Source organism: Tiliqua scincoides, chromosome 10 (genome assembly GCF_035046505.1).
Source record: "Tiliqua scincoides isolate rTilSci1 chromosome 10, rTilSci1.hap2, whole genome shotgun sequence".
NCBI lineage: Eukaryota > Metazoa > Chordata > Lepidosauria > Squamata > Scincidae > Tiliqua > Tiliqua scincoides.
The window spans coordinates 25,850,336-25,876,845 of NC_089830.1; the positions used below are offsets into that span (position 1 = coordinate 25,850,336).

At 49.8% G+C, this 26,510-nt stretch overlaps 1 protein-coding gene across 1 annotated transcript; it reads left to right on the plus strand.

Moving 5' to 3' along the window:
* The first annotated feature begins 395 nt into the window (after nucleotides 1–395).
* On the plus strand, nucleotides 396–25,857 carry CLPTM1 (CLPTM1 regulator of GABA type A receptor forward trafficking). The gene is made up of 14 exons (XM_066638999.1): nucleotides 396–474; nucleotides 5,813–5,931; nucleotides 12,187–12,310; nucleotides 12,944–13,102; nucleotides 14,780–14,897; nucleotides 16,204–16,289; nucleotides 18,755–18,875; nucleotides 19,952–20,196; nucleotides 20,965–21,058; nucleotides 21,531–21,721; nucleotides 22,588–22,683; nucleotides 22,940–23,075; nucleotides 23,204–23,371; nucleotides 25,020–25,857. Exons 1-14 carry the CDS (start codon nucleotides 412–414, stop codon nucleotides 25,331–25,333), a joined length of 2,034 nt encoding a protein of 677 aa, XP_066495096.1. The 5' UTR covers nucleotides 396–411; the 3' UTR covers nucleotides 25,334–25,857.
* Nucleotides 25,858–26,510: the final 653 nt, after the last annotated feature.

Below are 26,510 nucleotides of genomic sequence, written 5' to 3' on the forward strand. Positions count from 1 at the left end.
GCATGTCTACCCAGAAGGAAATCTCATTATAGTCAATGGGAGTTTTTTTTGGGGGGGGGCAGGATTGTGTGGAACCTCCATGTTCAAGAGCAGTCTACCTGTGACTGTCATTGGGTGGGTGGGGGAGGCAGCAGCAGCAGAGGTGGTTCTTGGCCTCCAAGCCCTGCTTGTGGGCTGTGCAGGGGCCTGGGGCTGGCTGCTGCGGAGGGAGTCTGGCCCAGCAACCTCTTCTTAGCAGAACCAGCGAAGGGAAAGAGGTCAATACGGTTATGTGGTGCGCAGGCGCTCGTGGAATTACGGTAGCGGCATGGCTCCCGGCGGAGAGAGGTCACGTGGGCCTGCAGAGGGCGGGGCTGAGTGAGAGCACGGGCGAAGTCTCGCGAGAAGCACGCGAGGCAACGGCGCAGCAAGATGGCGGCGCCGGAGACGGAGGTGGCGGCGACGGTGGCTGCGGCCGGTCCCGGCTCTGACCAGGTAGCAGCCGCCGAACTCGTTCATGCCCCCCGCGCCTCTCCACGCTGAGGGGAGCCGCTCCTCGGGTGGACGGACCTTCCCGCCGCCGCTCTGCTCCTGCCCCCCCTGCCCCCCTCAGGGGGCCACTCTGCCCCGGCCCCGCCCCTCTCCGTCAGGTGACGCCCGGCCTTTGCCCCCATTGGTCTGCGGGGCCCCCAGTCCCGCCCATTCCTGGTGACTGACAGGTGGGGTATGGCTCAAGGTGGGCTTGCAGGGGGAGGTGGGTCCTTGCCACTCACAACAGCCCTGCAGGGTAGGCCAGGCTGGGAGCTGCTGCGGGGGTGAAGCTGCAGTCAGTGCAGAGCAGGCTGGCAGCACAGTCCTACTCAGAAGTAAGTCCCATTGAAATCAATGGGTAAGTGCGCTTACTCCCAGATAAGTGCGCATAGGGTTTCAGCCTTGGCAGAGGGAGCTCCTTTGGGCCAGCCCTGAGGGGCACCCCACAGTGGCCCAGCAGCTACCCCAATGGGAAGCGCACCAGCAGGAGAGGCAGACACTCTCCCTCCTCTTTGCTGCGTGGCTCCCCTGCAGCTGGTGTGGAAGCTGGAGGCAGCACTCCCAAGTAAGTGTCTGTAGCAGTGCTTCTCAGCCAGTGGTATGGGCACCACCACTGGTACTCAAGGTGGAGTCTGGCGCAGTGGCGTAGCTGGAGGGGGGTGGAGCACTCAGCCTGGCAGGGAGGTGGGCGAGCGTCCCCTCCCTCTGGAGCCATTCCTGGCAGGGGGGGAACGGAGCCGTATGACTCCAAGAAAGCCAGAGAAATGCCCTCCCGTCCACCCTGAGTCTCTTACTGGTGTCTCTTGCATTGCATCTGACCTCCCAACCCAGAAGGAACTGGTAATGATGTCATCACCAGTTACTTCCTGGTGAGTTAGAGCAATGTTTCTTAACCAGTGGTGCGGGTACCTCCAGTGGTACTTGTGGAACCTCCAGACATCTGCCACCCTGTGATGTGACAAACATCAGTAGGCGGCTCGGCAGGCAGAACTCCAAAGCATGCTTTTTCATGCTCAAAAAAGCCTTCCACCCTGAACCTCTTGCTGGTGTTTCTCACATCATATCTGGCCTCCCAACCCAGAAGCAACTGGCAATGATGTCATCACAGTTACTTCTGGTGGTATTTCGAATAGTTGGACCATGTGAAGTGGTACAGCGGAGGACAAACATTGAGAAACACCGGTGTATAGGTTTGCAGCCCTAGTAGAGCGAGCATTGGAACATAGGAAAAGCCCCTCGAGGAGCCTGTCTGATCCAGCACCCCATTTCCCATGGTGGTTCAGCAATGGGAAGCCCACCAGCAAGTGAGGCGGGCACCCTCCCCCATCCCCCCAGCTGCCATTGCTCCCCTGCAGCTGGCATTCAGAGTCTGGAGGCAGTATGTAACCATCAGGGCCGGTAGCCGTGGACAGTAATGGTGGCCCTCCATGAATTATTTTGTTCCCTTTTTAAAGTCCTCCAGGCTAGTGACCTCTGCCATATCATGTGACAATGAATTCCACAGATTAATTGCATGGTGAGTGAAGGATAACTTCCATTGGTCCTTCCTAAATGTGCTGCCCCTCAGTTTCAGTGGATGACATCCCCTCCAGTTCTAACAGAGTGAGAGGAGAAGAAACAGTTCCCTTTCCCCCCACACCTTGCATCTGTCTATATGTTAGTCATGTTTTCCCCCTTAGTTGCCTTTTGCTTAAACTGAAAAGCCTAAAGAAGCTGCTGCAGTCCTCTGATCATTTTGGTTGGCCAAAGTCTCAGTTGGAGGTGCCACTTCCCCCCCTCCCTCCTCCTCTGAGGAGTTTTAAAGTCAAAAAGCAAGGGCTTGAACCCAAGACCCCTTGCATGCAATGGTGGCACTCTACCACTGAGTTCTGGCTGCTTCCAGAGTGGCTAGTTAACATGCATGCATGCTTCCCTACCTGATGGGAGATAAGATCCATCCTTATTGCTTGGTAGCCTGGCTCGCTCCTGGGCAGTTTGGCTGTTTTGTGTCTGTTGCATGGCAAGGAGGATTCTCCCCCATTCTGGGCACAGGTGCATGGCAAACTGAGCTGCATCTGCCAGCTCAGGGGCTGACCTGAGGCCAGGAGAAGTGAGTTGGGGTTTGAACCCAGCTCTCTTCCCAGCTAAGCCTGCACACTCTTCCCCACAACACACTAGCTAGCACTTCCCCTTCTGGAGTGTGTCACAGTGTTGACTCACCCCTCTCACTCCTTCTGGGTACTGCTCTTCCACTTCTACCATCTTACACCTTGTAAATCTGTCTCTCTCTGCCTTGTTTGAAATGGTTTTTTTGGTTTCTCAGGTGCCTGCCAAGGAGTTTCCTTCACTCTCCTGCCCCTCCACTGTCTCCTAATTGCTTCTCCATTGTTCTCCCATTAAAAAAAGAAGTTAATGGTCATCTGTGTTTCTCTCTCTGCCCACACAATGGTCTTCTCTCCCCCCCACTTCCTTTCATCCTGTGTAGTCCTTGGTATCTTCCTGCCCTTGCCCTGCAGGCACCTATCCTGGCAATTTGCCTCAGCAAATTCTGAGCTCTACCCTTAATTCTGTAGGGGACTTGGTTCCTCATACTGTTTCCACCCATGCAAACTCTCCCCTTTTGAGGAGCTGCCTCTTTGGTCTGCCTTCTTTCGCAACACTCTTTTCTTTGGGTGTGCCTTTTAACATTGGGTGCACTCACTTGCCCATGCAACTGTTTCCTCTGTCCAATGAATGCTCATTAAAATTGGTTGCAGTTTGATTTTGCATGTCAAACCTTGCTCTCCATAAGGAGAGTCCTGTTCCAAAACAAGCTTCTGACACCTGTAGGGAAACTACTCTGATGGAACCTGCTTCTTCACCTCCCCACTTAATCCTGGACATGTTGCACTTGCCTGGCCCCAGAATGTGATTTGTTCTCAAAGAATAATGTTATTCCTCCTTCAGCTACCTTTGCTTGCCTCATAGAGGTGCATTAAAAATAACTTCGAAACAGTGTTGGAAGACACTATTGTACCTTGATAAATGAATGGGGATAATTAAAGGCTGCTATTGATCCAGCACCTTCCTTTGAGAATGCTGCCCAGTTTAATGTCTCTGCCCTTACTTGTTCTCACTTGTCCTCCACTAGTGAGGGCAGTGATGTCCTTTCTCTGCACTGGGCATTTTTGCATCATTTATTCACTGCAGGTGTGGGACTATAACTTAGTGCAGGACTTTGCTTTGTGGGCAAGACAGCATCTCCAGGTAGGACCTGGAAAGACCCTTTTCCTGGAGCCTTGGAGAGTTGTTGCTATTCAACAACAGTATTTATATACCGCTTTTCAACAGAAAGTTCACAAAGCGGTTTCCAGAGAAAATTAAATATCTAATGGCTCCCTGTCCCAAAAGGGCTCACAATCTAAAAAGATGCAACACCAGCAGACAGCCACTAGAAAAGACACTGCTGAGGTGAGATGGGCCAGTTACTTTCCCCCTGCTAAATAAGAGAGGAGCACCCACTTGAAAAAGTGCCTCTTAACCAGTTAGCAGGGGTTATTCAGTAAATGATGCTGAACTGGATAGGCCAAGGGTCTGAAGGCAGCTTGCAGACAGACAGCAGAATTATCCATCCTTGGAGAAGACTGCCCATGGTGTGTCTGTGAGTTTCTGCCCTGGGCAAGTCTCCTTTCAAACTGGAGGCTCCTTCTGAACAGCAACTCTTGCAGGTGCAGGGTGGAAAGATTGCTTCTCTTGGCACTTGCTACAGAGTTAGAATTCTGAGGAAAAGCAGGCTATATCTCTTAGCAGTCTGGGAAGGCAGAGTTCTGAGTGTAGTTGGTCTTACGTGATGTGAGGGTTGGGAATTACCCTTCCACACCTGTTTTTTCCACCCTTTTGCTGGGAAACAGCCCACACATTTCCCCACCTGATCCTTTTCATTGCCTGTCATGTGTATTTTAAATACAACACGCTCTGTTAGATTGTTCTCCCTTTGGGATTCCCCAGGGACAGTTACCACCTGGAGGTTTTGTGCTACTTCCCTTTTATTTCCCCCCCCCCAATCTTGTGCTGAAATGTGGCAGCCCATCTGTTTTCAGACATGATCCAGAGTTTTGTAGCCGTGAATCTGGGTGTTGAGACTCCCTTTTGCCTTTCCACCATTCTCTCTCTAGTAAAGGATAATCCAGAAATAGACTCCTTTGGTGGAAACTGTCGTTGAGAGGGTCTGCATTTCTCAGAAAGATTTGCTTATTCAAATATTAATTTACTTTTATGGGCTAACTTTATTGAGCCCGAGTACCTTTTGAGGTTTGACCAGGAACATGAATTTATAGTTTTTTGTCTGTGAAATTGAATTAATCATGATGAGCTACTTCACTTCATTATGGAGGACAAACGTGAACAGTGTAATGTAGTTGAATCATGTATGCTATTCTACCAGTTGGATCACTGAAACTTGGAATAAGGACTAGAATTCACGTACGTTTTTTCATAAGGACTCAAAGCTCTTCACAACATGTGTCTTCAGCAATCATTTGTAAGGTAGGCCAGTAGGCATCTGCTTGGATTTGCATAATAATTTTGCACCATCTTTGCTACCAGCTCCTGAATAAGTGCGGCAATCATAGGGTGAGAGCACAGGTCCCCTTATGGACCAATAACTTCTTAAAGAAGCAGTACAGGATAAGAGTGAACAGGCTCCCAGGGGGTCTATATTATGACCAGTGCTGTGTGCTCGTAAGTGATGTGGAGTGATCTGGAGCCCTGTTTGCAGATACCAAATTACTTAGCCCCCACCTGAAGGCTGGTAGAGGACTATAGAGAACTCCTGTAGGATCTCTCCAAACTGGGTGAATAGGGATGAAACAGTAAATGAGAGGCATTGTAAGGTCCCAGTGTGCCTCATTCTGCGAACAGATAATCCTAATCTCTCAGAGACTGATGTGTTCTGAAAAGGTTGTCCCTACCCAAGTAAAGATCTTGAGGGTCTGTGAAATATCTCAACAAAAATATCTCATTCTGGTGTGTGACAGCAGTAAAAAAACAGCTGAGAGCATGTTAGAATTAATTAGGAAAGGGACTGATAAAACTGTGTGGCCACATCTGTAGTGCTCTGTATGGTTCTGTGTTTAGCACATTGCATTTTGAAGATCCTCCCTAAAAGGCTTCTCTGGGAGCACAAACTAAGTATACTGCCCAAAGATCAGCAGGATGAGTCCCTCATTGCCACACCATCCAAACTTGGCTGTTGAGCAATGATGACATTCAAGCCTTTTAGGTTTTTGTGATAAGTGGACCTTCCTGATGTCCATCTTCCCATTCCCTCTCCTTTTCTTTAAAGCAAGTGACCAGCAATGGAACTGCAGGAGGAGGCGATGGGGTTGCCGAGACCCAGCAACAGAACCAGCCCCAACAGCAAGCTCCAAATGCCTGGCAGGTCATCAAAGGCGTGTTGTTCAGGTGAGGTCTTAGTAGTGCCAGGGGGTGCTGCGTTGTCTGGGTGGATGGGGGTTTTTCCACTGCAGGTTGTCTTTAAGAGTACCCGCTACTAAATTTACGCACCTTGGGTCACACTTCTGTACTATTACAAAAATGTATTGTTGTATGTTTGCTGTTGTGTCACATCCATCTAGAAACAACATTTTTTGTTGATATAGTGCAGGGGTCTCCAAACTTTTCGGCCAAAGGGCCACATCAAATATCAGGTGCAATGTCGCGGGCTGGAAAAAAAAATTAAATATAAAATTTAAATAAATACATTAGAGATGGGACTTAGATGAATGACTGAAATGAATGAATGGGCTCAAATGTCCAGGATTTCTCCAAGCACCAATACAGTCCAAGAAATAAAGCACACACTTAAATGGACCTTCATTCCCCCACCCCACAAGCATAACTCTGGTTGTGTTTGGTCAACTAGGCCAGAGGCTCTCAGGGGATCAGAGGCTGGCCACGGGCCGGATAGAGGCCCTCCGTGGGCTGCATCTGGCCCCCAGGCCGGGGTTTGGAGACCCCTGGTATAGTGCTTCAGTACGTTCAAAGCTATTCACAAGCATGAACTCAGGTGTCCCATTACTGCAGGGGGGGGGGTGCTGAACTGATATTACCTAAGTGAGATCTGAACTGGGAGCACCCAGTGGCTTGAAGATCTCTTAGCCCTCAGACTGCACCAGCTGTCCACTGAACTCTCAGGTGGAAGCCTAGTTCTCTGCAACATCTGATCAGCTTGCAAAGGTGTGCCTGTGTTCTGTTTCTGGTGGAAGCTCACACAATTGAGCCTTCCTCCATGCAAGAGAAAAAAATCCCCACAGATAGAGAACCAGAATCTCAGGGGAAAGCTAGGCTAGAAATGTGTAGTTTTCCATGTGCGGGGCTTTCTTATCCTTAGAGGTGGCATTCCACCCCTCTAGGTTTTAGCTACTGCCACATAAATACGTGCCTTTTTCCATGAGGCCGGCGTAAGCCTGTGGCGGAGGCTCCTGCATGACAGAGTCCATTTAGGAAAGTGTAATGCTGGCTGGCAGCTTCAGAGAAACCTCCCCCTTTGTGTTACGCATCTGTGCTCAGAGTTCTGGCAGCACCTTTCAGGACAGAAGTCTCTGTGGGGCTTTTAGCGCTTCTGTCAAAGCCAGCACTTGGAGTGTCATCTGGCAAAGTTTATGGGTGGCTGCTGATGAGGTGTTGGAGACAAATGACTCTTGCTTGGCTTCTGCATTCTCTTGTAAGTCACCAAAGAGGGTGATGCTACCAAAACCTGCCGCCAAGAAGTTTGTGAGGCACGCATCACTCAGATTCCTCCAGCATCCCAGTGGTTTTCTTTTAGTTGTCCAACCACCTTTGAGGGATATTTATATTTTTCATATTTTTATACCGCTCTTCCTCTAAGGAGCTCAGGGTGGTGTATGTTGTTCCTCTCCTTCTTTTTTCCTCACAGCAACTCTGTGACTTAGGGAGGCTGAGAGAGAATGACTGACCCAAGGTCACCCACGAGGCTTCATGGCTGAGTGGGGATCTTCCGGGTCTAAGTTCAATTCCCGAACCACTATACCATCCTGGCTCTCAGCCAAAGGTAGCTGCTTGAAAAGGAATTTGAAATCATCCCTTAGATTCAGCATGCATATCCCTTTGAATTCCCTGTCCATGTAGCCACTGGCAGCAAATATGGAACTTTGTGTTGCTTCTTTCGTTTAATAGGTTGTTCTGGTCTGTGGCTGTTCTGCTTTGGTGTCGCGCTGAGCATTGGTGTTAGCTCTGGGGTTAATCGTAGAATGTTGTAGATTAGGGGCAAGGAAGCCCAGAGGTTCCCAGCTTGCTTGGTGCTAGTTTTTCTTGGCTAGCCCTCCGGTTAAGAACCTTACTGAGAGCCAGTATCAGTCATTAATTGCTATGGAAATGTGCACTTGTTGAGTACAAGAAAGAGTTGCAGCTGGCACATCACAGGATTTCTAGCAGCCCCAGCGAGTGGAAGCTGTGTAGGACAAGCTACGGTCTCTGGGCTTGAGCAGTAAAGTGGTGAATATGGGTAAGTCATCCTGTAGTTGAACTGAGTAACACCGATGTTATCTAGCTTTGAACCTGGGAAACCGGCCTGTCCAGGTGACAGAAGCTGTGGTAGGACGCTTTTTAACAAATGTGGCTGACCTCCAGATATCAAGGATGGGGGAGAGAGACCAGAATTTCTTCCTCCAAGGCCTTTGCGCAGCCATTGGGCTGCTGTGTGGGCTCTCGGAGCCATGTCAGCAAAGTGTGTTGGCACTTGCATAACGCTGGCCGAGTGGTGAACTTCTCAGCAGTTGGACTCCTCCGACAGCCCCATTTGTTAATCCATATCAGATTGGAGTAGTGTAAGCTCTGAATCACCAGAGATGGGCAAACTCTGCAGTCGAGCACTTTCCAGACGGAGTGTGCAGAGACCATTGTCGTCTGTGTTTGGCAAAGATCCTCCTTCTCATCTTGCAAATGGATCTGAAGCATCAGTTCACTTTTTTTTTAAAAGCGAACAATCCATCTTCCATGATCTTGAACATTTTCCAAATGGTTGCAGCTCATTTCAAGGAGGAAGGGTTGTGTGTGTGGGGGGGGGGGGGAGTCATAGATGAAGTGAAGCAGTTCTGTTCTTTTAGGATGGCCGGGTGTGCAGAAAAGTGGAAGGTGTAGTTAGGCGACCGTCAATGCAGACAAGTCTAGGGGTGTTGCAGCTGTTCTTAGGTGTGTCTCCTCTTTTTCGTCGAGGATTTCAGAGCGGCATATATGGTTCCCTGCTACTTTATCCCACAGAGTGAGCTTTCAAGAGTAACTTGTCAACAGTTAACCTATAAGTTTCGTTACTAAAGCTGGGATTTGAACCTGGGATCCCCTGTTGTCCAATGCGCTAACCTGCAGTTATTCAACCATTGGGCCGCGAAAGGTCCACAGGTGTGCTGCGGTAATTTGGAGCACAGCAGTTGACAATACCTGAAAAACGTGTCTGGGTTTTGCAGCTCTGTTTCTGGGGCAACTTTCTGCAGGAATGAATTGTCTGTCTCTCTTCCAGCAGAGGTTTAGGGACAGACAATTTGTTACTATAGTAGACAGTTGCCCTAGAAACAGAGCTGCAGAACTTGGAAGCTTCTCCCTGAAGCCAGAAGTGATATTGCAGGAGGCAAAGACCATAGAGGAAACCTTAGAGGTCAGTGAGTTTTGAGAAGAAAAACACTGAATCCTTTTACACCACAGAGGCGTTACACCACACATTTTACACCACACATGCAGGCTGTACAGCATGGCCTCTCCCAGTTTGAAGAGACACTTGTCCAACAGACTGAGGCAAAGAAGGAAGACCCGTAGCCAGGGAGACATACCAGGGACACACTAGATTTGCTCCCAGTGTGGAAGGGCTTGTCACTCCCGAATTGGCCTTTTCAGCCACACTAGACGCTGTTCCAGAACCATTTTTCAGAGCGCAATACCAGAGTCTTCTGAGACTGAAGGATGCCAATGTACAGTAGCATTACTTGCCTCCCTGCCCACCCGTGCCATCTGTGGTCCAAATGGAAATTTAGAGCTGTACATTGTAAACCTTCCCTGCCAAATCTCCGTTAACGATATGGCCTGTGAGGGAGCAGCCCAGGCACCGTCTCCGAACAAGAGCGCCCTCAAGGTGGGCTCGTTGCTGGAAATTTAAATAGGGTTGCAGTCCTTGCTTGAAGGTTAATGCCATCAAAGCCAATGGAGTGAATTCAAAGAAAATGCATTTAGGGCTGGAGTACGAAGCACAGTTACTTTCAGAAACTGAGCTTTTGGAACAAAGCCCTCCACCCCAGAAATGCACTGTGACTCTTCTTTGCCCGCTCTGGTCTATGTGGTGTTTGTTTCTTCCGCTAGTGCAAATCGCCTGTCACTTGATTGCCACGCTAAGTGTTAATTTGCAAGCCAAAATTGAAGGCGTTTAGCTAAAAATTGTTTTAAAGCTAGACAATTAATCAGCTGACTAAGGGCCAAATCCTATCCAATTTTCCAGCCCCGGTACAGCCATGGCAGTGGGGCATGCACTGCATCCTGTGGTGGGGGAGCAGCTGTGGAGGACTCCTCAAGGTAAGGGAATGTTTGTTCCCTTATACCGGAGCTGCATTGCATCTGCATAGATGCTGGAAAGCTGAGTGGGATTGGGCCCTTAATTCCTGCACCCATCTGCGCACTGCATCAACCTCTTCCCACAAAGGAGCCCTGAAAGGGGTGGTGATGTCTCTTGAAATGGGCTTCAGACTAACAGCCACCTGTCCTCCCTTAGAGGCCATTGTACCTTTCAGCAGCAGTGTGAGGCAGGCAGCACTCCCTGCCCCCCTCAGGCTTGTGAGTTGAGCTGGTGATTCAGGAGGCAGTGGAAGTGAACAGCGCTGTGGCTGGCTTTGTCCCCACTCCCCAGGCAGCTGATCTTCAGCCCTAATTCTGGCTGGCAAATGCTGGCAGAGACGCCAACTGTGCCTTTGCAATGGCAGTGGTGCTGGGAGTCACAAGACAGGGCGCAAGGGAGAGGCGGAGGCCTGGGCCGCCCAGCCCTGAACTGTGAGCAAAGGAGATGGAAACGTTGCCCCAAAGTGCACAGAGAATAGTTGGCTTTAACTTCCGCACACGAGGGGCTTGTCCTGCAGGGATAGGCTGAAAGAGAAGAACTGTCCAGCTGAATCAGACTGAGGGTCCATTTAGCCCGTTTCCTGTTCCCTGCAGTGGCCAGTCAGTGCGTCTGCAAGCAGGACATAAAGGCATGAGGCCCCATAAAGGCCCTGTCATTTGTCCCCCCACATACTGCCACTGAGTGTGGAGTTTTGAGCTGGGTATCAAGCTAATAGTCTGCCCTACTGACTGTGCGCATGATGATCCGTTGGATTCTGAAGGTTTGCTGCAAACTCCTCCGCAACAAAAGCGTGTGCCTCTGAATTCCTTGGGGGGAGAGAGTCAGACACAACAGTAGTTGGGTAATATTCTTTATGAGAGCATTTGCAGTCCTGTTCTTTACTGAGCATGCACTGAAGCAGTTAATTAGAAAGCTGGTTTCGAGGCACCTTGGAAGGAGCAGCTTGTCCTGCGGTTTGCCCTCTTTTGCGGGGATGAGTATCAGAAGTTGCTCTGTGTGTTTCACAGTCACAGTGTTAGTCTGGCCACTTGCACAAATAAACGCCGGGTAATAGCAGTGCAGATGCATCTCGAGAGGTGCAGTGCCATTCTAGCACAGCATCGCATTCGGCTCTGCTGATGATATCTCTCTGCTTGGCTCCCCAAAGGATATTGCAAAGTGGAGTTATCTCAGGGAGCGGGCAGTGGCAAGAGATAGAGGAGCTTGATATGAAAGAGAGCCGAAAGCTGGTGTGCTAGGGGAGGAGGTGCAAATCGGGGGGTGGGGGTGGAGGGAAGGCCAATGCTGGTGTCTCTCCCTTGTCTCTCTCCCAGCCTCTGGCCGGAACCAGGGAGGAAAAAACCAACCTCCTTTTCTTCTGCTTGCCACCTGCATCAAGGCAAGTGTCCTCTGTCCCCTGGGGAGGATGATAAGAGCCCCCCCTTGCTTTCCATCTTGCCTCTGGGGAGGGAGGCCAAGATCAACCAGCAGTGGTGGGGGTCTTGGAAATTGTTCTAAAGAGTCACTTTTGCAGCAAAGGGGGCCCTCTCTGTCCCAGGGACAGCAGATTGGGGCCGCTTCCTTGACTCCAAACAATACTTGGTGTTTAGATAGTGTTTAAAGCGCTTTGTATACATTGCTTTGGTAAGACAATAGCCCTGTGAGGTAGGCCAGTGTTCTCCTCGCCTTGCAGAGGGTGATTGGGGCTGTAACTTGGCCATGCAGCTTCTGCTTTTCATGCAGAGGTTCCAGGTTCAGCCCCCCACTATCTCCAAGCAGGGATGAGAAAGACCCTGTCTGACCTCCTGGGGAGAGACTGCCAGTCAGCATAGAGTATCTGCCAAATTCTGCAGCTCTTCACTTTGGGAAAGAGAAGGTTAAAGAGTCCTTTGCATGGGAGCAGGCAGGTGGGTGGAACCAGTGTTGCTTGTAGATTGTTAAAAGCGTGGCTTCCATAAAAATTGTGTCGCCAGGCAAGGTCCAGGCTAGTTAATGATACCGAATGAAAGCTCGTAATTGGCAGAATGTTTGGAATTTCCCCTTGCAGCGAGGGCCCTGGAAGGAGGGGCTGCCTGATATTTGCCTTTGCATTCATTCTTTCCTCTCTCTGTCCTTCCCACCAGGATCTTTATCATTTGGGCCATCAGCAGTTGGTTCCGCCGTGGGCCGGCCCCACAGGATCCAACCACCCCTGGTGGGGTACCCCGGGCACCAAGCCGCAACCTTTTCCCTAAAGACACTTTAATGGTGAGTGTGGCGGGAGCTCAGGGCTGCTCCTCCCAGGGTTTGTCATCAAAGTGCGTGACTCTCCGTTGCAGCCGTTATCAACAAAGACCTGCAAAAGTAAAATTCTGTTCCACAAAAGACAAAGTTACACAAATGGGACAGGTTTGCAGGACTTCTCTGATTTTGCAGGCTGCACCTCTTGAATTTATTTAATCAGGTTTTGCTATGTATGGGTGTAGCAGGCCAAAAATTTCTGGCATAAATAAGTGAAATGAATATTATTGGGAGTCTCTTCGGTCATGTATACACTGACTCTGTAGAGTCTCTGTGATCCAGAAAGGTAGCCGCCTTTGCCACAGAGTCGGCAAATGTTGAATGTAGAACTTCCTCCATCTGCAAGAGAGCCTTCTGTGATTCAGCTTCCCCAGACCCTGTCACTGCATGCATGAGTGGATTCCTGAGAAGCTGAACTGTATGCCAAATGCCACATTCTGTGTGCCTGTATGTCGTGCCTGCGCTCCTGAGGCAGCACAGCTTGTGTATATCTCTGGTTTTAATGTGGCAGGGAAACTGCAGGGTGTGGGGAGGCAGCTGAGCATTGCCTGCTGGGTGTTGGTTGACAGTCGTGGCTGATCTCCCGTCTTCTCCACGTAGGATCTTCATGTCTATATCTCAGAGCACGAGCACTTTACAGACTTCAACGCCACCTCAGCGCTGTTCTGGGAGCAGCGGGATCTTGTCTACGGGGACTGGACCAGTGGCGAGAATTTTGACGGGTGTTACGAGCACTACTCAGAGCTAGAGATCCCTGAGGTGCGTAGGCCGCTTCCCTGGCCAACCTGCCATTTCCGAATTGGGTCCCTGCTGTGAATTTCTCTGTCCTCCTGCTTTATCCACATTGAGCTGCTGGAATTCAAAGTGTTCTCCACCTCTAGCCTCTAGGAGTTAGACGACTGAATGAAGCCAAACCTACCTTGGGCTGGACTGAGAGGCCCTTTTCTCTTTTGCACCAGTCCTTTCTCAGCCTTAGGAAGAGATTGTGGAGCAGAGAGGCAGAAGCAAAGAGTGACACGCAGCCTGAGTGTCCAGTGGTGGTTAAAAACCAGCCTGTGCTTCAGTTCTCTTTGAATGCAGATCTGGACGTCGCTCTCACTTTGCATCTTGGTGGTGCAAGAGTTGCTTGCCTGGCAGTGATTACTGTGCCAGACTTGCTATCCACTTTTCATGAAATCGAAATAGTTCCCTATACCTGGGAATAAGGGGCGGAAATAAACAACTTACGAAAGATAATTAAGATTATCTTAACCAGCCAGAATCATAGCCTTGGAGCAGGGGTGTCCAAACTTTTTGGCAGGAGGGCCACATCATCTCTCTGACACTGTGTCGGGGGCCGGGGGAAAAAAAGAATTAATTTACATTTAAAATTTGAATAAATTTGCATAAGTTTACATAAATGAATATATTAAAGATGAACTTATGAATGAATGAAGGTCTTGCAATAGCTCAAGGCCCACAAAAGGCCTTGCACAAAACAAGGCTGGCCTTTCCTTTGCTGCCGCCACTGCATCACACGTGAAACAGCAAGCAGTGGAGGGAGCCCTCATCCCACAGCTCACGCGAGTGGTCAAACAGTCGCCCTCAGGCTGAGAGCAGTTGCGTCGGGCCAGTGTGGGCTCCAACAAATCTCTCCATTTGAGAGGCTCTCCAGCCAGAGGCTCATTGGAGACTGGTGGCTCCCTGAGGGCCGCATTGAGAGTCCTCAAGGGCCGCAAGTGGCCCCAGGGCAGAGGTTTGGGCACTCCTGCTTTGGAGCATCAGATGCGCCGGTCAGGACTGCGCTGATATTGGGACCCCTGGGCAAGAAAATGAAGCAGGCCAAAGCTAGTGCAGAGAAGCCTCTTTGGCCTTGTTGAGGACATAGATGAGGTGTTGTGGGGCAAGGCAGTAAAGAGAGAAGCTGAACTATGGTGGATATCTTAAGACAGCTTAATGTGGTGCCTGGTGTGACAGCCATTTCACTTACAGGAAGGGAGTGTTGAGGCTTCCTCCCATGTGCCATTTATCTTCCTGCAGGCCATGTTCTTTTTAGCAACAAGGGTCAAATGCCAATAATCATGCAAGCCGGCCTGCCCAAGAACTTCTTGCCACTTCTGAGACCCTCCCATTGTCGAATGCACAGTGGGCAGATTCCCAAGAGCCAGCCTTTTGAGTTGTGTGGCATCCCAGATCTGGAAAGTTCTCCCATTAGGGGCATACCTGGTCACACCCCTGCCCGCCTTCCAGTGAGTAATGAAGGCCAGAGAGGCTTCACCGTGCTCAGTTTAATCAGAATTTAACGCTCCTGTTTTGATCAGTTCTATTGAGTGCGACTTAAGATTTGATTGTCATTTGTTTATGGTGTTTAATGGTTATGTTTCACTGCTAAAAGTTGCCTGAGTTGTAAAAAGAGCCCTCCCTGACTGTGGGCTCTGTCTGTGTGTGTGATTTCAGAGTGTTCAACGCAATGGTTCCATTTACATTCATGTATACTTCACGAAGAGTGGTTTCAATCCTGATCCGAAACAGAAGAACCTGTACAGGCGGCTTGCCACAGTCCACACATCACGAAGTAAGCCTTTCAGGGTTCTCCCTCCTCCCCCCAGAACTGCTTTTGCCGGGAGGCTGCAACACAAGTCACCGTTGTGGGTCAAAATGTTTGCACTGGGCGCTGTTCTCTTGCTGCTGCGCTGCCCCCCAACATCTTGTTCCTGGCCCCTGTTCCCCACCCTGCCATTTCCCCTCCTTGTTAGATCATGTCTTTCCTTCCGCTTTGTCTCCAGCTCTTCATTCCTGCCAGAATCATTGGGTCAGATAATCGGGGCTTGAAGGCAGTTGGTATCTTGTAGCTCGGAGGGCTTTTGGTAGCAGCTGTTTTTCCAGTGTGACCAGTGATGTTTGAAAGAGAACTGTGTGGGCAGGTCACTTGTTGAGAAGTTGCAGCTGGGCATAGCTCTGTGCTCTGACATGGGTCTGTATGTGCTCATGCAACCCTGTGCGCCTGTACTTCGTGTTTCCATGTTGTTTTATTCATTGCACTTTACAAAATGATGCCTCAAAGGCAGACTGGGACAAAAGGGAAGCAGGAGGTCTGCATGACACTCTTAGCAGAGCTGGGAAGGAAGCAACTGGATTCGTCATTGGCTCTTAGGTTGACAAAAAGCCCTGGGGTCCTGCAATAATGCTCCCAGCTTTCCATAAACAATGCGTGTAGTTTGCCTTCAAGAAAGGAGAGGGACTACTTGTGGATGTGCCCCTTAAGCAAGAGAGCCTGCCTTCCGCAGGGACTGGAGAATAGGGTGGCTGCCTGCCAGTTTGGTCCTTGCTGAACGTCCCCACATCTTGCTCTAATGCAAACTGCAGCCCCCATTGTGTGTGCTCTAAAAATCCAGGTTTTTTCCCATCAGAAAAGCACACAGTTCTTATATGCACACAGATCAGCTCACTTTGCAGATTTTGGGGGACGGATTTGTTGACAAGGGCTGGAAGAAAGAGGATGGAAATATGAGGGTGTGCAGGTTGGCATCCTGGGTTGTTCAGTGGTGTTGGCCTCTGGCAGTAGAGCTTTTGTTGGGGAGAGATGGGAATGGTTCACCTATGAAAATGGAAAAATGGACGTGAGCCAGTGTGGGCGTTTGCTCTGCCTTTTATCGCTCTTATTTTGCCATCCCATGTTCATGCATGCCCTTACAGTAATGAGCACTAGAAACTTGGAGAGGGGCACCTGACGTTTATCTTCTTTTGGGGCACGCTGATGCACAACCAATTAAGACATTTGCTGTTCTGGGGCATGTGTGCTCAAGACACTGCTGTTGTCTGGCTGCATGCTTTTACAGGCGCCTGTCATTCTTCCCATCTCTCTCTCTCTCTCTTTGCAGTGATAAACAAGTACAAGCGGCGACGGTTCCAGAAGACCAAGAATCTGTTAACCGGGGAAACGGAGGCGGATCCTGAGATGATAAAAGTAATGATTGCTCCTTATGCCAGAGGTTTCTGCCCCTCCCACTGCACTTCCTTACCCACCAAGGTCGCTGTTTTGTCTGTGGCACTGGAATGGTCCCAGAGGCCTCTGGCAAGCACAGCATCCTACCTGTGCTCTTGGTCCCCATAATTCATCCTTTTCCCAACACAAGGTTGGCGGTCGAGGGCCTGGCAGTGCTGAGCCTCTGATAAGTTGACAGTGGCAGTACTTAACGTGGCAACACAGTTGCTCTTTTGCGCCTTTCAATGCCTTTCTTTGTTATAAACTGAAACTCTGTCTCTTTCAACTGAAGTATGTTTCAGGAGAAGGGGGAATTCCAGAAGTCGTGGCATCTGTATGTGTTTATAGAGCTAGAAAGATAATGCAGGGTGGGGCTGGCAGGGGGGAATCTCCTAAACCTGCTATAGTAGAACATTGTTTTATTTTAAGCTTAACCTGAGAAAACCACCCTGTGCTAACGGATGGTTTTGTTCTCCAATGAGCAGGCGGGCCCTTGCCCAGAAGCTGGCCCTTCTTGGAAATGGGGTGTTGATTCACATGGATCCATGGTCTGATTTTTTGCCACAGACAAAATCTTTTGAACATGGGTTGGAGAGAAAACTGTTCTGAGCCATTTCTGGCTGCTGGCCACCCAGTTTGTGGGGGGTCTTGGATAGCAACAGGGAAAGGACTGTATCCAGAGTGGCACACTTCTTGCATGTGGTTGATGCTTTAAAATTGCAGGTGCTCTCTTAACTCAGTGGCCGCCGCCACCTTTAGGGGACGCACCTGCCCAGCTTTCATGCAAAAGAGCTCTGGAACCCCTCTGACTGCTGCTTGTTGAGGCTATTTTGGACCAGTAGCCGAGCATAATGCTCCCCTGTGGCCACTGTCCAGCGCACCGGCTTGTGCTGCAAGGCTGTGATTTCTGGTTGGGATATAATTAGATGGCATCTTTTTTTGGCTGCATGTGTTCGGGGCCATGTCAGCGAGGGAAATATGAGAACTCGGGGTCAACCAGTCAACACGATTGGCAGGACGTTCAGGGCAGAGAGAGGAAAGCAGCTCCTTTCACAAGGCCTAGTAACCTTCCCACACAGGGCAGGGTGTCGGCCACTGGTTGGAAATGGAGAGTGGACAAATTCAAGGAGGAGCAAGAGCCTGTCTCTGGGCTACTAGTCATGGTCTGTGTAGAACCTCCATTTTCAGGGGTAGTATTCTTTTGAGTGCCAGTTGTGGACTGGAAGGGCAGCAGCAGGGAAGGCTCATGGAGGGCCACTGAGAAGCAGCGTGGTGGAATCAAGGGGCTTCTGGTCTCGCAGCAGGGCTCTTCCTATTCCTTTGTACAGCAGGGGGTCAAAATTACTTGGCAAATCTTGCTTCGGAGCTGCCAGATTTGTAACAGAAACAGCCTGCCACCACAGGTCTCGCACAGATCCCAGCCCTGCTGTCTTTTCTTTTTTGCTCGAGGTTTTATGACCCTATTATATTTACAACAGGTGGGAGCAGAGGGAAATCTTTTTAAATGACATCTCTCAACAGAGGAGAAAAAGCCAACCCAGGTACTCTCCTGTTGCTGCCCCCTCCCAAGGAGTTGGCTTGCCATACACCTGCCCGGTTCTGAATGCAGTCTCAGGGGTGGGATATGCGTGAATCGTAGCTGCTGGGCAGAGCATGGACAGTACCGGCCTAGAGAGGCACGGGGCTGGACTTCTGACCGGATTTAGCAGGGCTGCTCTTGTGCTTTTTGATGTAAATCTTTTAAACAGAAACAGGGTGCAACCTGGATCAGGGCAATGCAGTGTTAACCCTCTGTTTCATCTGGATCAACAAAACAAAGAGCTTAAAGGGAGGTACGTGGGGCGGCTGCAAGAAATAGGGCCTTCTCAGTAGTGGCACCAACGCTATGGAACTCCCTTCCCCTTGACTTAAGAATGGCTCCCTCTCTTGAGACCTTTCGGCAAGGCCTGAAGACCCTTCTGTTTAAACAGGCCTTCTGAGTTCTTGGCCTTCTAACATTTTTTAACATCTTTTAATATTTTTTTTACAGGCCTGATTCTTTTATGACTTGCTGCTGCTCTATGCTCTTTTTACCTATTTTTTACTCTGACTGCTGTTTTTAGTATGTGTTAATATGTTTTTATTTGCTTTTAAATTGTTTTTAATATGTTGTAAGCCGCCTTGAGTCCCTTCGGGGAGAAAGGCGGGGTAGAAATAAAGTTATTATTATTATTATTATTATTAAAGCACACCAGGGCCAAACAGCATGGTTGTCACATTGCAGGGTTTGTGCCTAGCCCTTTCCACTGATTGGATTGGTGCTTTTATCCTGGTGAAAATGACAGTTCTGCAAGAGTTCCTTTTGACCTTGCCCATGGGGGCTACCAGAGCAGTGTGGTACAAAGCACTTCAACATTCCCTTCCTCCCCTGCTGGAACGTGAACTCGTGTTTTGTATTCCTGTTTTAGAGAGCTGAAGATTACGGCCCTGTGGAGGTGATCTCGCATTGGCACCCAAACCTCACCATCAACATTGTGGATGACCACACGCCGTGGGTCAAGGGCAGCGTTCCCCCACCTCTAGACCAGTGTAAGGACAACAGATAATTAACTCCCGAGGTGCAGCTTGGGGAGCAGTTTGGATCTCGCCAGTGTGGCATGCTACTGCTAGCATGATGGTTTAGTATTGGGGCACCCAGGGCCAAACCCCTATTGACTGGTAGAGCTCAGCCAGACCTACCTCCTGAGTTTATTGCAAGGATAACAGTAGGGAGGGGCTGGGGCACCACCCTGCGCTCCTTGGAAGAAGAGCGGGATCAAAACGCACGTGTGTTTAAAATACATCTATTTTAAGATGTCGTACTCCACTTTCCCACTCCAAACAAAACACTCAAGGTGAGTTGCATAATTGAGTTAAAAACAAAAATGTTTTATTAAAACCATAAAAATTATTTTAAGCCTCAAATAATAGCGCTCAGCAGGCCATAAAAGAAAATGCACAGGGTGGGGGAGTGGGGGTGACTCCCTTTCCTCTTCCCCTAACTTTGTAGCTTTTCCCAGAACTTGACTAACTGATGTTAGTCTTGCCCTTTTGGTACTAATGGCCAGTGCAGAGATTGGGGGGGGGGCACAGCCCTCCCCCAATCTCTCTGCTGTGGTTGCGTTTTTTTTAGTTCCTCGATGCCACTTATCAGCCACTTGCCTATCCGAAGGCAGACAGTAGAACACAAAGGCGTGTCAAACGCATGCAAAATCCAGCTTTCTTTTAAACGGCACCAGCTAGAGCAGCATTTCCAGCCCAAACACCCAGGAATAATTAAAGCAAACCCGTACCATGTTTGCCGTCCAGCAGAAGTCAGTTTCTCGAGTAAAGAGAGGCCTCTGCGTTCATAACTGGGGTTTGACCTGTTGCATTACAGAAATGCACGGCTCCGTTTTGCCCCCCCCCCCCGCCGGGAATGGCTCCAAAGGGAGGGGCCGTTTGCCCGCTGCACAGAGGCTCCCTGCTGTGGGTGCTCTGCCCCCCTCCAGCTACGCCACCACACATGTTTGTCTGTTATTCATCTTGTGACATCTTCGATGTTGTTTTCCCTTTGGGTCAGTTTGTGCCCTAGCCGCATCCTGGCTGTGGCGCACTCTGTACTTCCCCGGCCTGTGTTGTTGCAGATGTGAAGTTTGACGCGGTGAGCGGCGACTACTACCCCATCCTGTACTTCAACGACTACTGGAACCTGCAGAAGGACTACTATCCCATCAACGAGACGGTGGAGAGGCTGCCCTTCCGCCTCTCTTACTGCCCTCTCTCTCTGTGGCGGTGGCAGCTGTATGCCGCCCAGAGCACCAAGTCCCCGTGGAACTTCCTGGGGGAGGACCTGTACGAGCAGTCAGATGAGGAGCAGGACTCCGTGAAGGTAGGTGCAGAGCGTGTCAGTCAGCCGGTTCTTTTGCCTGAGGTTTACTTATGGTGGAAATAAGGAGTTCCTCAGTGGCCCTCCTTATCCATGAATTTGAATATCTGTGATGTCAAGCCTGTGGCTGAAGAGTTTCAGAGGACCTCCCAGAAGTGGCTTACGGTTGTGTCTGAGAGACGTTGGGCACAGGGAGGTCAGCAAACCAGAGGACTTCCAGTTGTGTCTGAGTGGCTTCTGAGGAGGCTGCATGCGACCTCCAAAGTGCTGGGCAGCCTCCCCGGTAAGTAATTGTAGTGCTGCACTCCCCCTCCCAGATTTTATTATCTGCGAAATTTAGTATCCGTAAGTGGACCTGGAACCGATCCCATACGGATACCAAGGGCCCCCTTGGTAAGGGGGCAAGGACAAGGTGTTAAAAACACTTGTAGTATTTGGCTGTCAAGGTGGCCTGAACAATTTTGAGCATGTGCCTGTCTCTCTCTGTGCCTTGAAACCATGTGGGGTTGAACCTTTTCTGTTTGCAACAGACATTGGGAAATTCTGCCCAAACAGCCAGATTTCACACACGGGGACAGCCTTCATGCTTCTGGCATGCTTTATGACCGTGTGAATTTCTCAGCCATCCTGCACATACCTGAGGAGCCCCTTTCCCTTTATATAAGAGGAGCCCTGCTGGATCAGGCCAAGGGCCCATTTAGTCCAGCTTCTCACAGTGACCCACCAGGCGACTCAGGGAGCGCTCTTCCATTGTTCTTTTTTCCCCCCTAGGTTGCTCTGCTGGAAACCAATCCATATCTCCTTGCGTTGACCATTGTGGTTTCCATTGTACACAGCATTTTTGAGTTTCTTGCTTTCAAAAATGGTAAGTTCCCCAGTGCTGGGGATTCTCTTTTCTTCCCCCACACGCATCCCATTTTGTGTTGCATCCCCGAGGAAATGGGCCCAACACTGAGTCCAGCACTAATGCCACTGCTTCTCCACTGTCCCGTGGATTCAGTACCAAAACCACCACTGGCCAAGCAAGAGCAGGAGAAGAGCCTGCAGATCAAAGGCCTAGTTGTTTGTTTGGTTTTCTCTAAACCGCTTTGTGAACTTTCTGTTGAAAAGCGGTATATAAATACTGTTAATGATAATAGCAGCGCACAGACGATCAGATACTGTCAAGGAACTTGGTGTGTTTGGGGAAAATAGTGTCTCTAGATCTGCCATGAGCTCCTATTCAAACCCAGCCAGCGATCCCCCGGAAAGCTGCTAGCGCATGTGTATAATACTGGTAGGCACTGGGAGGGGTGGGGTCCTGTTTCTTTAAACTTGAAGGCCATCTTCCTCTCCAGATATCCAGTTCTGGAATAGCAGGCAGTCTCTGGAGGGGCTGTCTGTCCGCTCAGTGTTCTTTGGGGTGTTCCAGTCGCTCGTGGTTCTCCTCTACATCCTCGACAATGAAACCAACTTCGTGGTGCAAGTCAGTGTCTTCATTGGGCTCCTCATTGACCTCTGGAAGATCACAAAGGTCATGGATGTCAGGGTAAGAACTGGGCAAGTGTTGCTCAGAACTGACCTGTTGACCCCTTGATCTTGGCACCCGTGGTTAACAATTGTAGACCTTGTCCCGCTGGACAGTTGTAGACCTTGTCCCGCCTGTGTTTCCCAAAGACCCTAAATGGACTGTTCAAACGGATAACCTCTCACATGTGCCTTATGACTATTCCACCCTTGAGGTTTGGATTTCTAACTGAAATAGATCTACTTGGCAGTAATCTCGAAGAAACAGAGGGATGTCGAAGCCTGATTCTTCATGCATTAGAGCTAGAAACTTTTTGTGTGTGTGACCCAACAGGTGTATTCTGAGCACATGTAGAATCATACCGCTTTCTGTAGAGCTGTCTCATTTCAGGTTCTTTTCCTTGGCTATTTAAAGAGAGCCTTGGATTGGGGCTGACATGGGATGGGAGCCAGTAGCTACAAGGGGTGTGTGGTATTGCAGGCGCCGCAGCCTGCCATGTAAGTGGCCCCTCCCACTCTGTTGGAGCCAGTATGGGCAGTTGTTTTTGCCGCCTAGAATGACTCCCATGGCGAGTAGGAGGGGCCACTTACATGGCATGTTGCGGTGCCTGCAATAATTACCATGCCCCCTTGTAGCTATGCTACTAGTGGGAGCACAGCTTGGATGTGAACAGATTAAGCCTTCTCCCAGTGCTGCAGAGTAAGGCTGCAGTTCTGTACATGCTTACAGGAGAGTAAGCCCCACTGCAGTAAGTGGGGCTTGCCTCTGAGCCGATGTGCCTTTGGCCTTGTCGTCCTTTTGGCACGTGGCTCAATACATTTGCTGTCTTGTTTCACAACAAAATCTTTCCCCTGCCTCAGCATTTTGACTCATCCCTCTCTCCACAGCTGGATCGGGACAACAAAGTTGCAGGGATCTTTCCACGCCTCACCTTCAAAGACAAATCAACATACATTGAATCGTCTACGAAAGTCTACGATGATGTGAGTGGAGGGCCTGCTTGGGGCAAGGGCCTTTCTAGCTGTTTGGAGGCATAAGGCGCAGGCGGGTCTTTTTCCTGACCCTAGGCGTGCAGCCACAAATCCTCCCGTGGATTCCTGATCACCAGCAAGCATCTGTCTCCTCAGGTGGCTGACTGGCCAGTCAGAGGGCCCTCGGGGTGCTGCCTTTCCTGATTCCCCAGCACAGAGCGTCCCGTTCCCACCTGAAATTTGACTCCATTGCCCGTTTGCCTTACAGATGGCTTTCCGGTACCTCTCCTGGATCCTTTTCCCCCTGCTGGGCTGCTACGCTGTATACAGCCTCCTCTACATAGAGCACAAAGGCTGGTACTCCTGGGTGCTTGGAATGCTTTACGGTTTCCTCCTTACCTTCGGTGAGTAGCCCTTGCCTTGCGGGGCCCTTCCTTGGGTGCGGCATCGGACACGGAAGGTGCCTGAACAGCTGCTTTCTCCAGGCCTTCCTTATTAACTCTTCTCTCCATGTGCCCCTGTCTTTCTCTAGGGTTCATCACCATGACCCCCCAGCTGTTCATCAACTACAAGCTGAAGTCGGTGGCCCACCTGCCGTGGCGGATGCTCACCTACAAAGCGCTCAACACCTTCATCGACGACCTCTTTGCCTTTGTCATCAAGATGCCCATGATGTACAGGATAGGCTGCCTTCGAGATGGTAATTCCTGCTTCCCCTCCAAGTAGTGTCTTGTTCCCATCACATGCAAAAGTGGGGAAAAATTTATTTATTTATTTATCACATTTTTATACCGCCCTTCTTCCAAAGAGCTCAGGGCGGTGTACATGGCTGCTCCCTTTTTTCCTCACAACAACCCTGTGAGGTAGGTGAGACTGAGAGAAAGTGACTGGCCCAAGGTCACCCAGGGTGCTTCGTGGCCGAGGGGGGATTTGAACCTGGTTCTTCCAGGTCTGAGTCTACCTCCCAAACCACTACACCACCCTGGCATGTTTGTGTGTGTTAAACCCTTTCTTCAGCCAAGGTGGACTCCCAAATTGGCTCACAGTCAGAAGCAAAATGGCTTTGGCCGTGTATTGATGTGCCCTGCGCATCTCTTCTGGTGCTTGGCAGTCAGGTGGTAGCCGTCTAGGTTTGAGGGTCTTCCCTCAAGAGAAGAGGGTCTTCCAAAAGAGCCGGTGCTGGCTGGAGGGGCTGAAGACACCAGCCCGCAGGAGCGGCTCCTTGAGTGACCTGCAGAGTCTTTGGACCTCAGGCAGTGTATGCTGCAGTTGCATCACTAGGGGTGTGGAGGGTGCGGGCTGCACCAGATGACACCATTGTGGGGGGGGTGACACCACTACTGGCCAAAATTGTGAAAATCTTGGTGTATTTAGTGATACTATCATGCTTTTTATCAGTGGTTCCGAAACTATAGGTCGCGGCCCAATTTTTGGTGGTTCATGAAACTGGCAGTTCAGATTAGGCTATGTCTATCGAGGATTAAACAAGCTGCTACCTGGGAGGGGGAGCACTGCTGCCCAATCACTATTCCAGCCACATCCCTTGGCATTTATAAATCAGGCAGTAGCCTATAAGGCCTCCGAAAAGTTTGGAAACCACTGCTATATATCATTCAACACGTACTTTAATGAAGAATTAAAAGAAACAAGTCATGTTGAAATATCTGTATTATATCAAAAGTTATAGCCAAATAACCAGAAAAAAACACAACTGCCCTATGTAGCAAAAGGTGGATTTCCTTCACTCAAAACTGACCATTCTAAGAGCCAATGAAGTGGTGTTATGAGACAGCATGGAACCAATAAGGTGTCGTTATGAGTCACCTCTCGTTTCACTGTATCAGAACTTAATACTAGAACTCTTAGGGCACAATCCTAACCAGGTCTACTCAGAAGTAAGTCCTATTTTGTCCAATGGGGCTTACTCTTGGGAAAGTGTGATTAGGATTGCAGCCTTATTCAGTTACGTGTCATCAAGTTGGCCACTGGTTTTTTGTTGGTTCCTGATTTGTTGATGACCTGCACTGTTAATATATTTAAATAAAGAAATAACTTATGAGAGTGACACCAACCCTAGTGATGCTACTAGTTAGGCAGCGCATATGGTCTTGTAATTTATTCTGTATGCTGGTACGGGAGGAAATCCATCATGGGGGTGAAGCAGTGAACTTTTGCACTGGGCAGTGCAAACCCTAATGATGCCTTTGGTGCACTGTGCTTCACATTTCATGCTCTTTCCTCCAGAGGGAAGGGGCTGGCTGGTGGGGCAGATGTTGGCTTGCTATAGAACTGCAGAATCCCTGACCCTTGTCATCACTCTCGTGTTTCTTCTCCCCCCCCCCCCACAGATGTTGTATTCTTCATTTACCTCTACCAGCGATGGATCTACCGGGTGGATCCAACCCGCGTCAACGAGTTTGGGATCAGTGGGGAGGACCAAGTGTCTCAAAATTCGCAGAGCGTTGCTCGGCAGGACGGCACGCCTGCGGCATCATCCAGCACTGTCCTCAGGGCAATAACGGAGGGCCCGGCCAATGGTGCCCCCATGGTGGCAACGGAGAGAGTAGCTGATGGCGCTCCCGCAGCCATTTCAGCAGGCTTGGCGGACGGCCCCCCTGAAGCACTACCAGTGAAAACGGCAGAGGAAAAGAAGAAAGATTAACCTGCTTTAACTTTAATTTTTTAAAAAATCCCTAACTTGACACTCTCACTGTTGGAAAATGGACAGAAGGCAAATGGGTGGGGGCAGAGTTGCTTCGGTCCTCCCGGGTCCAAAGCTTTTTATTTTCTATTCCAGTAAACTCGAGGGGCGAGCGGGGAAGCGGGTGGGGGCGTTATTGGGACGGGAGCGAGAGAGTGTGTGAGGTGTTGGCAAAGTTCAGTGTGATGTTGTATTTGTGTGGGAGAGAGAGACCTCACCCCCACCCCACCCCACCCCTCCGTAAATCTCTGTGTTTAAAAAGCAAAACTCAAACCAGTAATCATTGTGACCTCCATTCCATTGTGCGGGTATTTAGGACATTGTTATTAAGGAGTTTTCCTCCGAGTTGTGTCTCCGTTTCATAAAGAGAGCTGATTATCAGAACAAAAGCAACCAAGAAGTACTGTTTTTCTCATTGTTACATCCTAATACGGACTCTGAATTTAATAAATTCATATGGGTGTTTAAGTTTAAAAAAACCAAAACTCTGTTTCTTTTTCTCCAGGTTCCTTTCATCAGGCTTTAGAGCAGGGGTGGTCAGCCTTTCAACTTTAGGGCTCCTGGACCCTTAACAGTTGTGCAGCAGAGGGAATTTCAGCCAGGGCAGCTTGTCATCTCACAGGTGACAAACTACTGGCTCAGATTTTCTCTTCTGCACAATTGTTAAAGGTCCAGGGGCCCTAAAGTTGAAAGGTTGTGGCCACCCCCTGCTTTAAGAGCAAGGATGTGTAGTCATGGGCTTGCAGACACAAGCCCTGTGAGAATGCAGTACCTCCTATCAGCTTGTCTTTGAAACAGACAAGAAAGGCGCGCGCACACACACACAAAGTTTCTTGTTCTGTGTCTTTGAAGTGTCTTTGAAGTCATGCACTGGTTATTAGGGCTATCTCTCACACATTTTGGTTGCTTCAGTTTGCATGTGTCTTGAGTAGTAACTGGAGGAAAAAGCCCACTGCCTTTGGTGCATGCCATGCCCGGTGACGTAGCTGGAGGGGGTGCAAAGCACTAAGTTTTGCAGGGAGCCTCCCCGCAGCATGGAAGGGGCCCCTCCCTCTCCCCTTCAGAGCCATTCCAGGTGGGGGGGAGCAAAGCATACATGGCTCCAAAGGGGAGGGGCAGAGACCCTTTGCACCCTAAG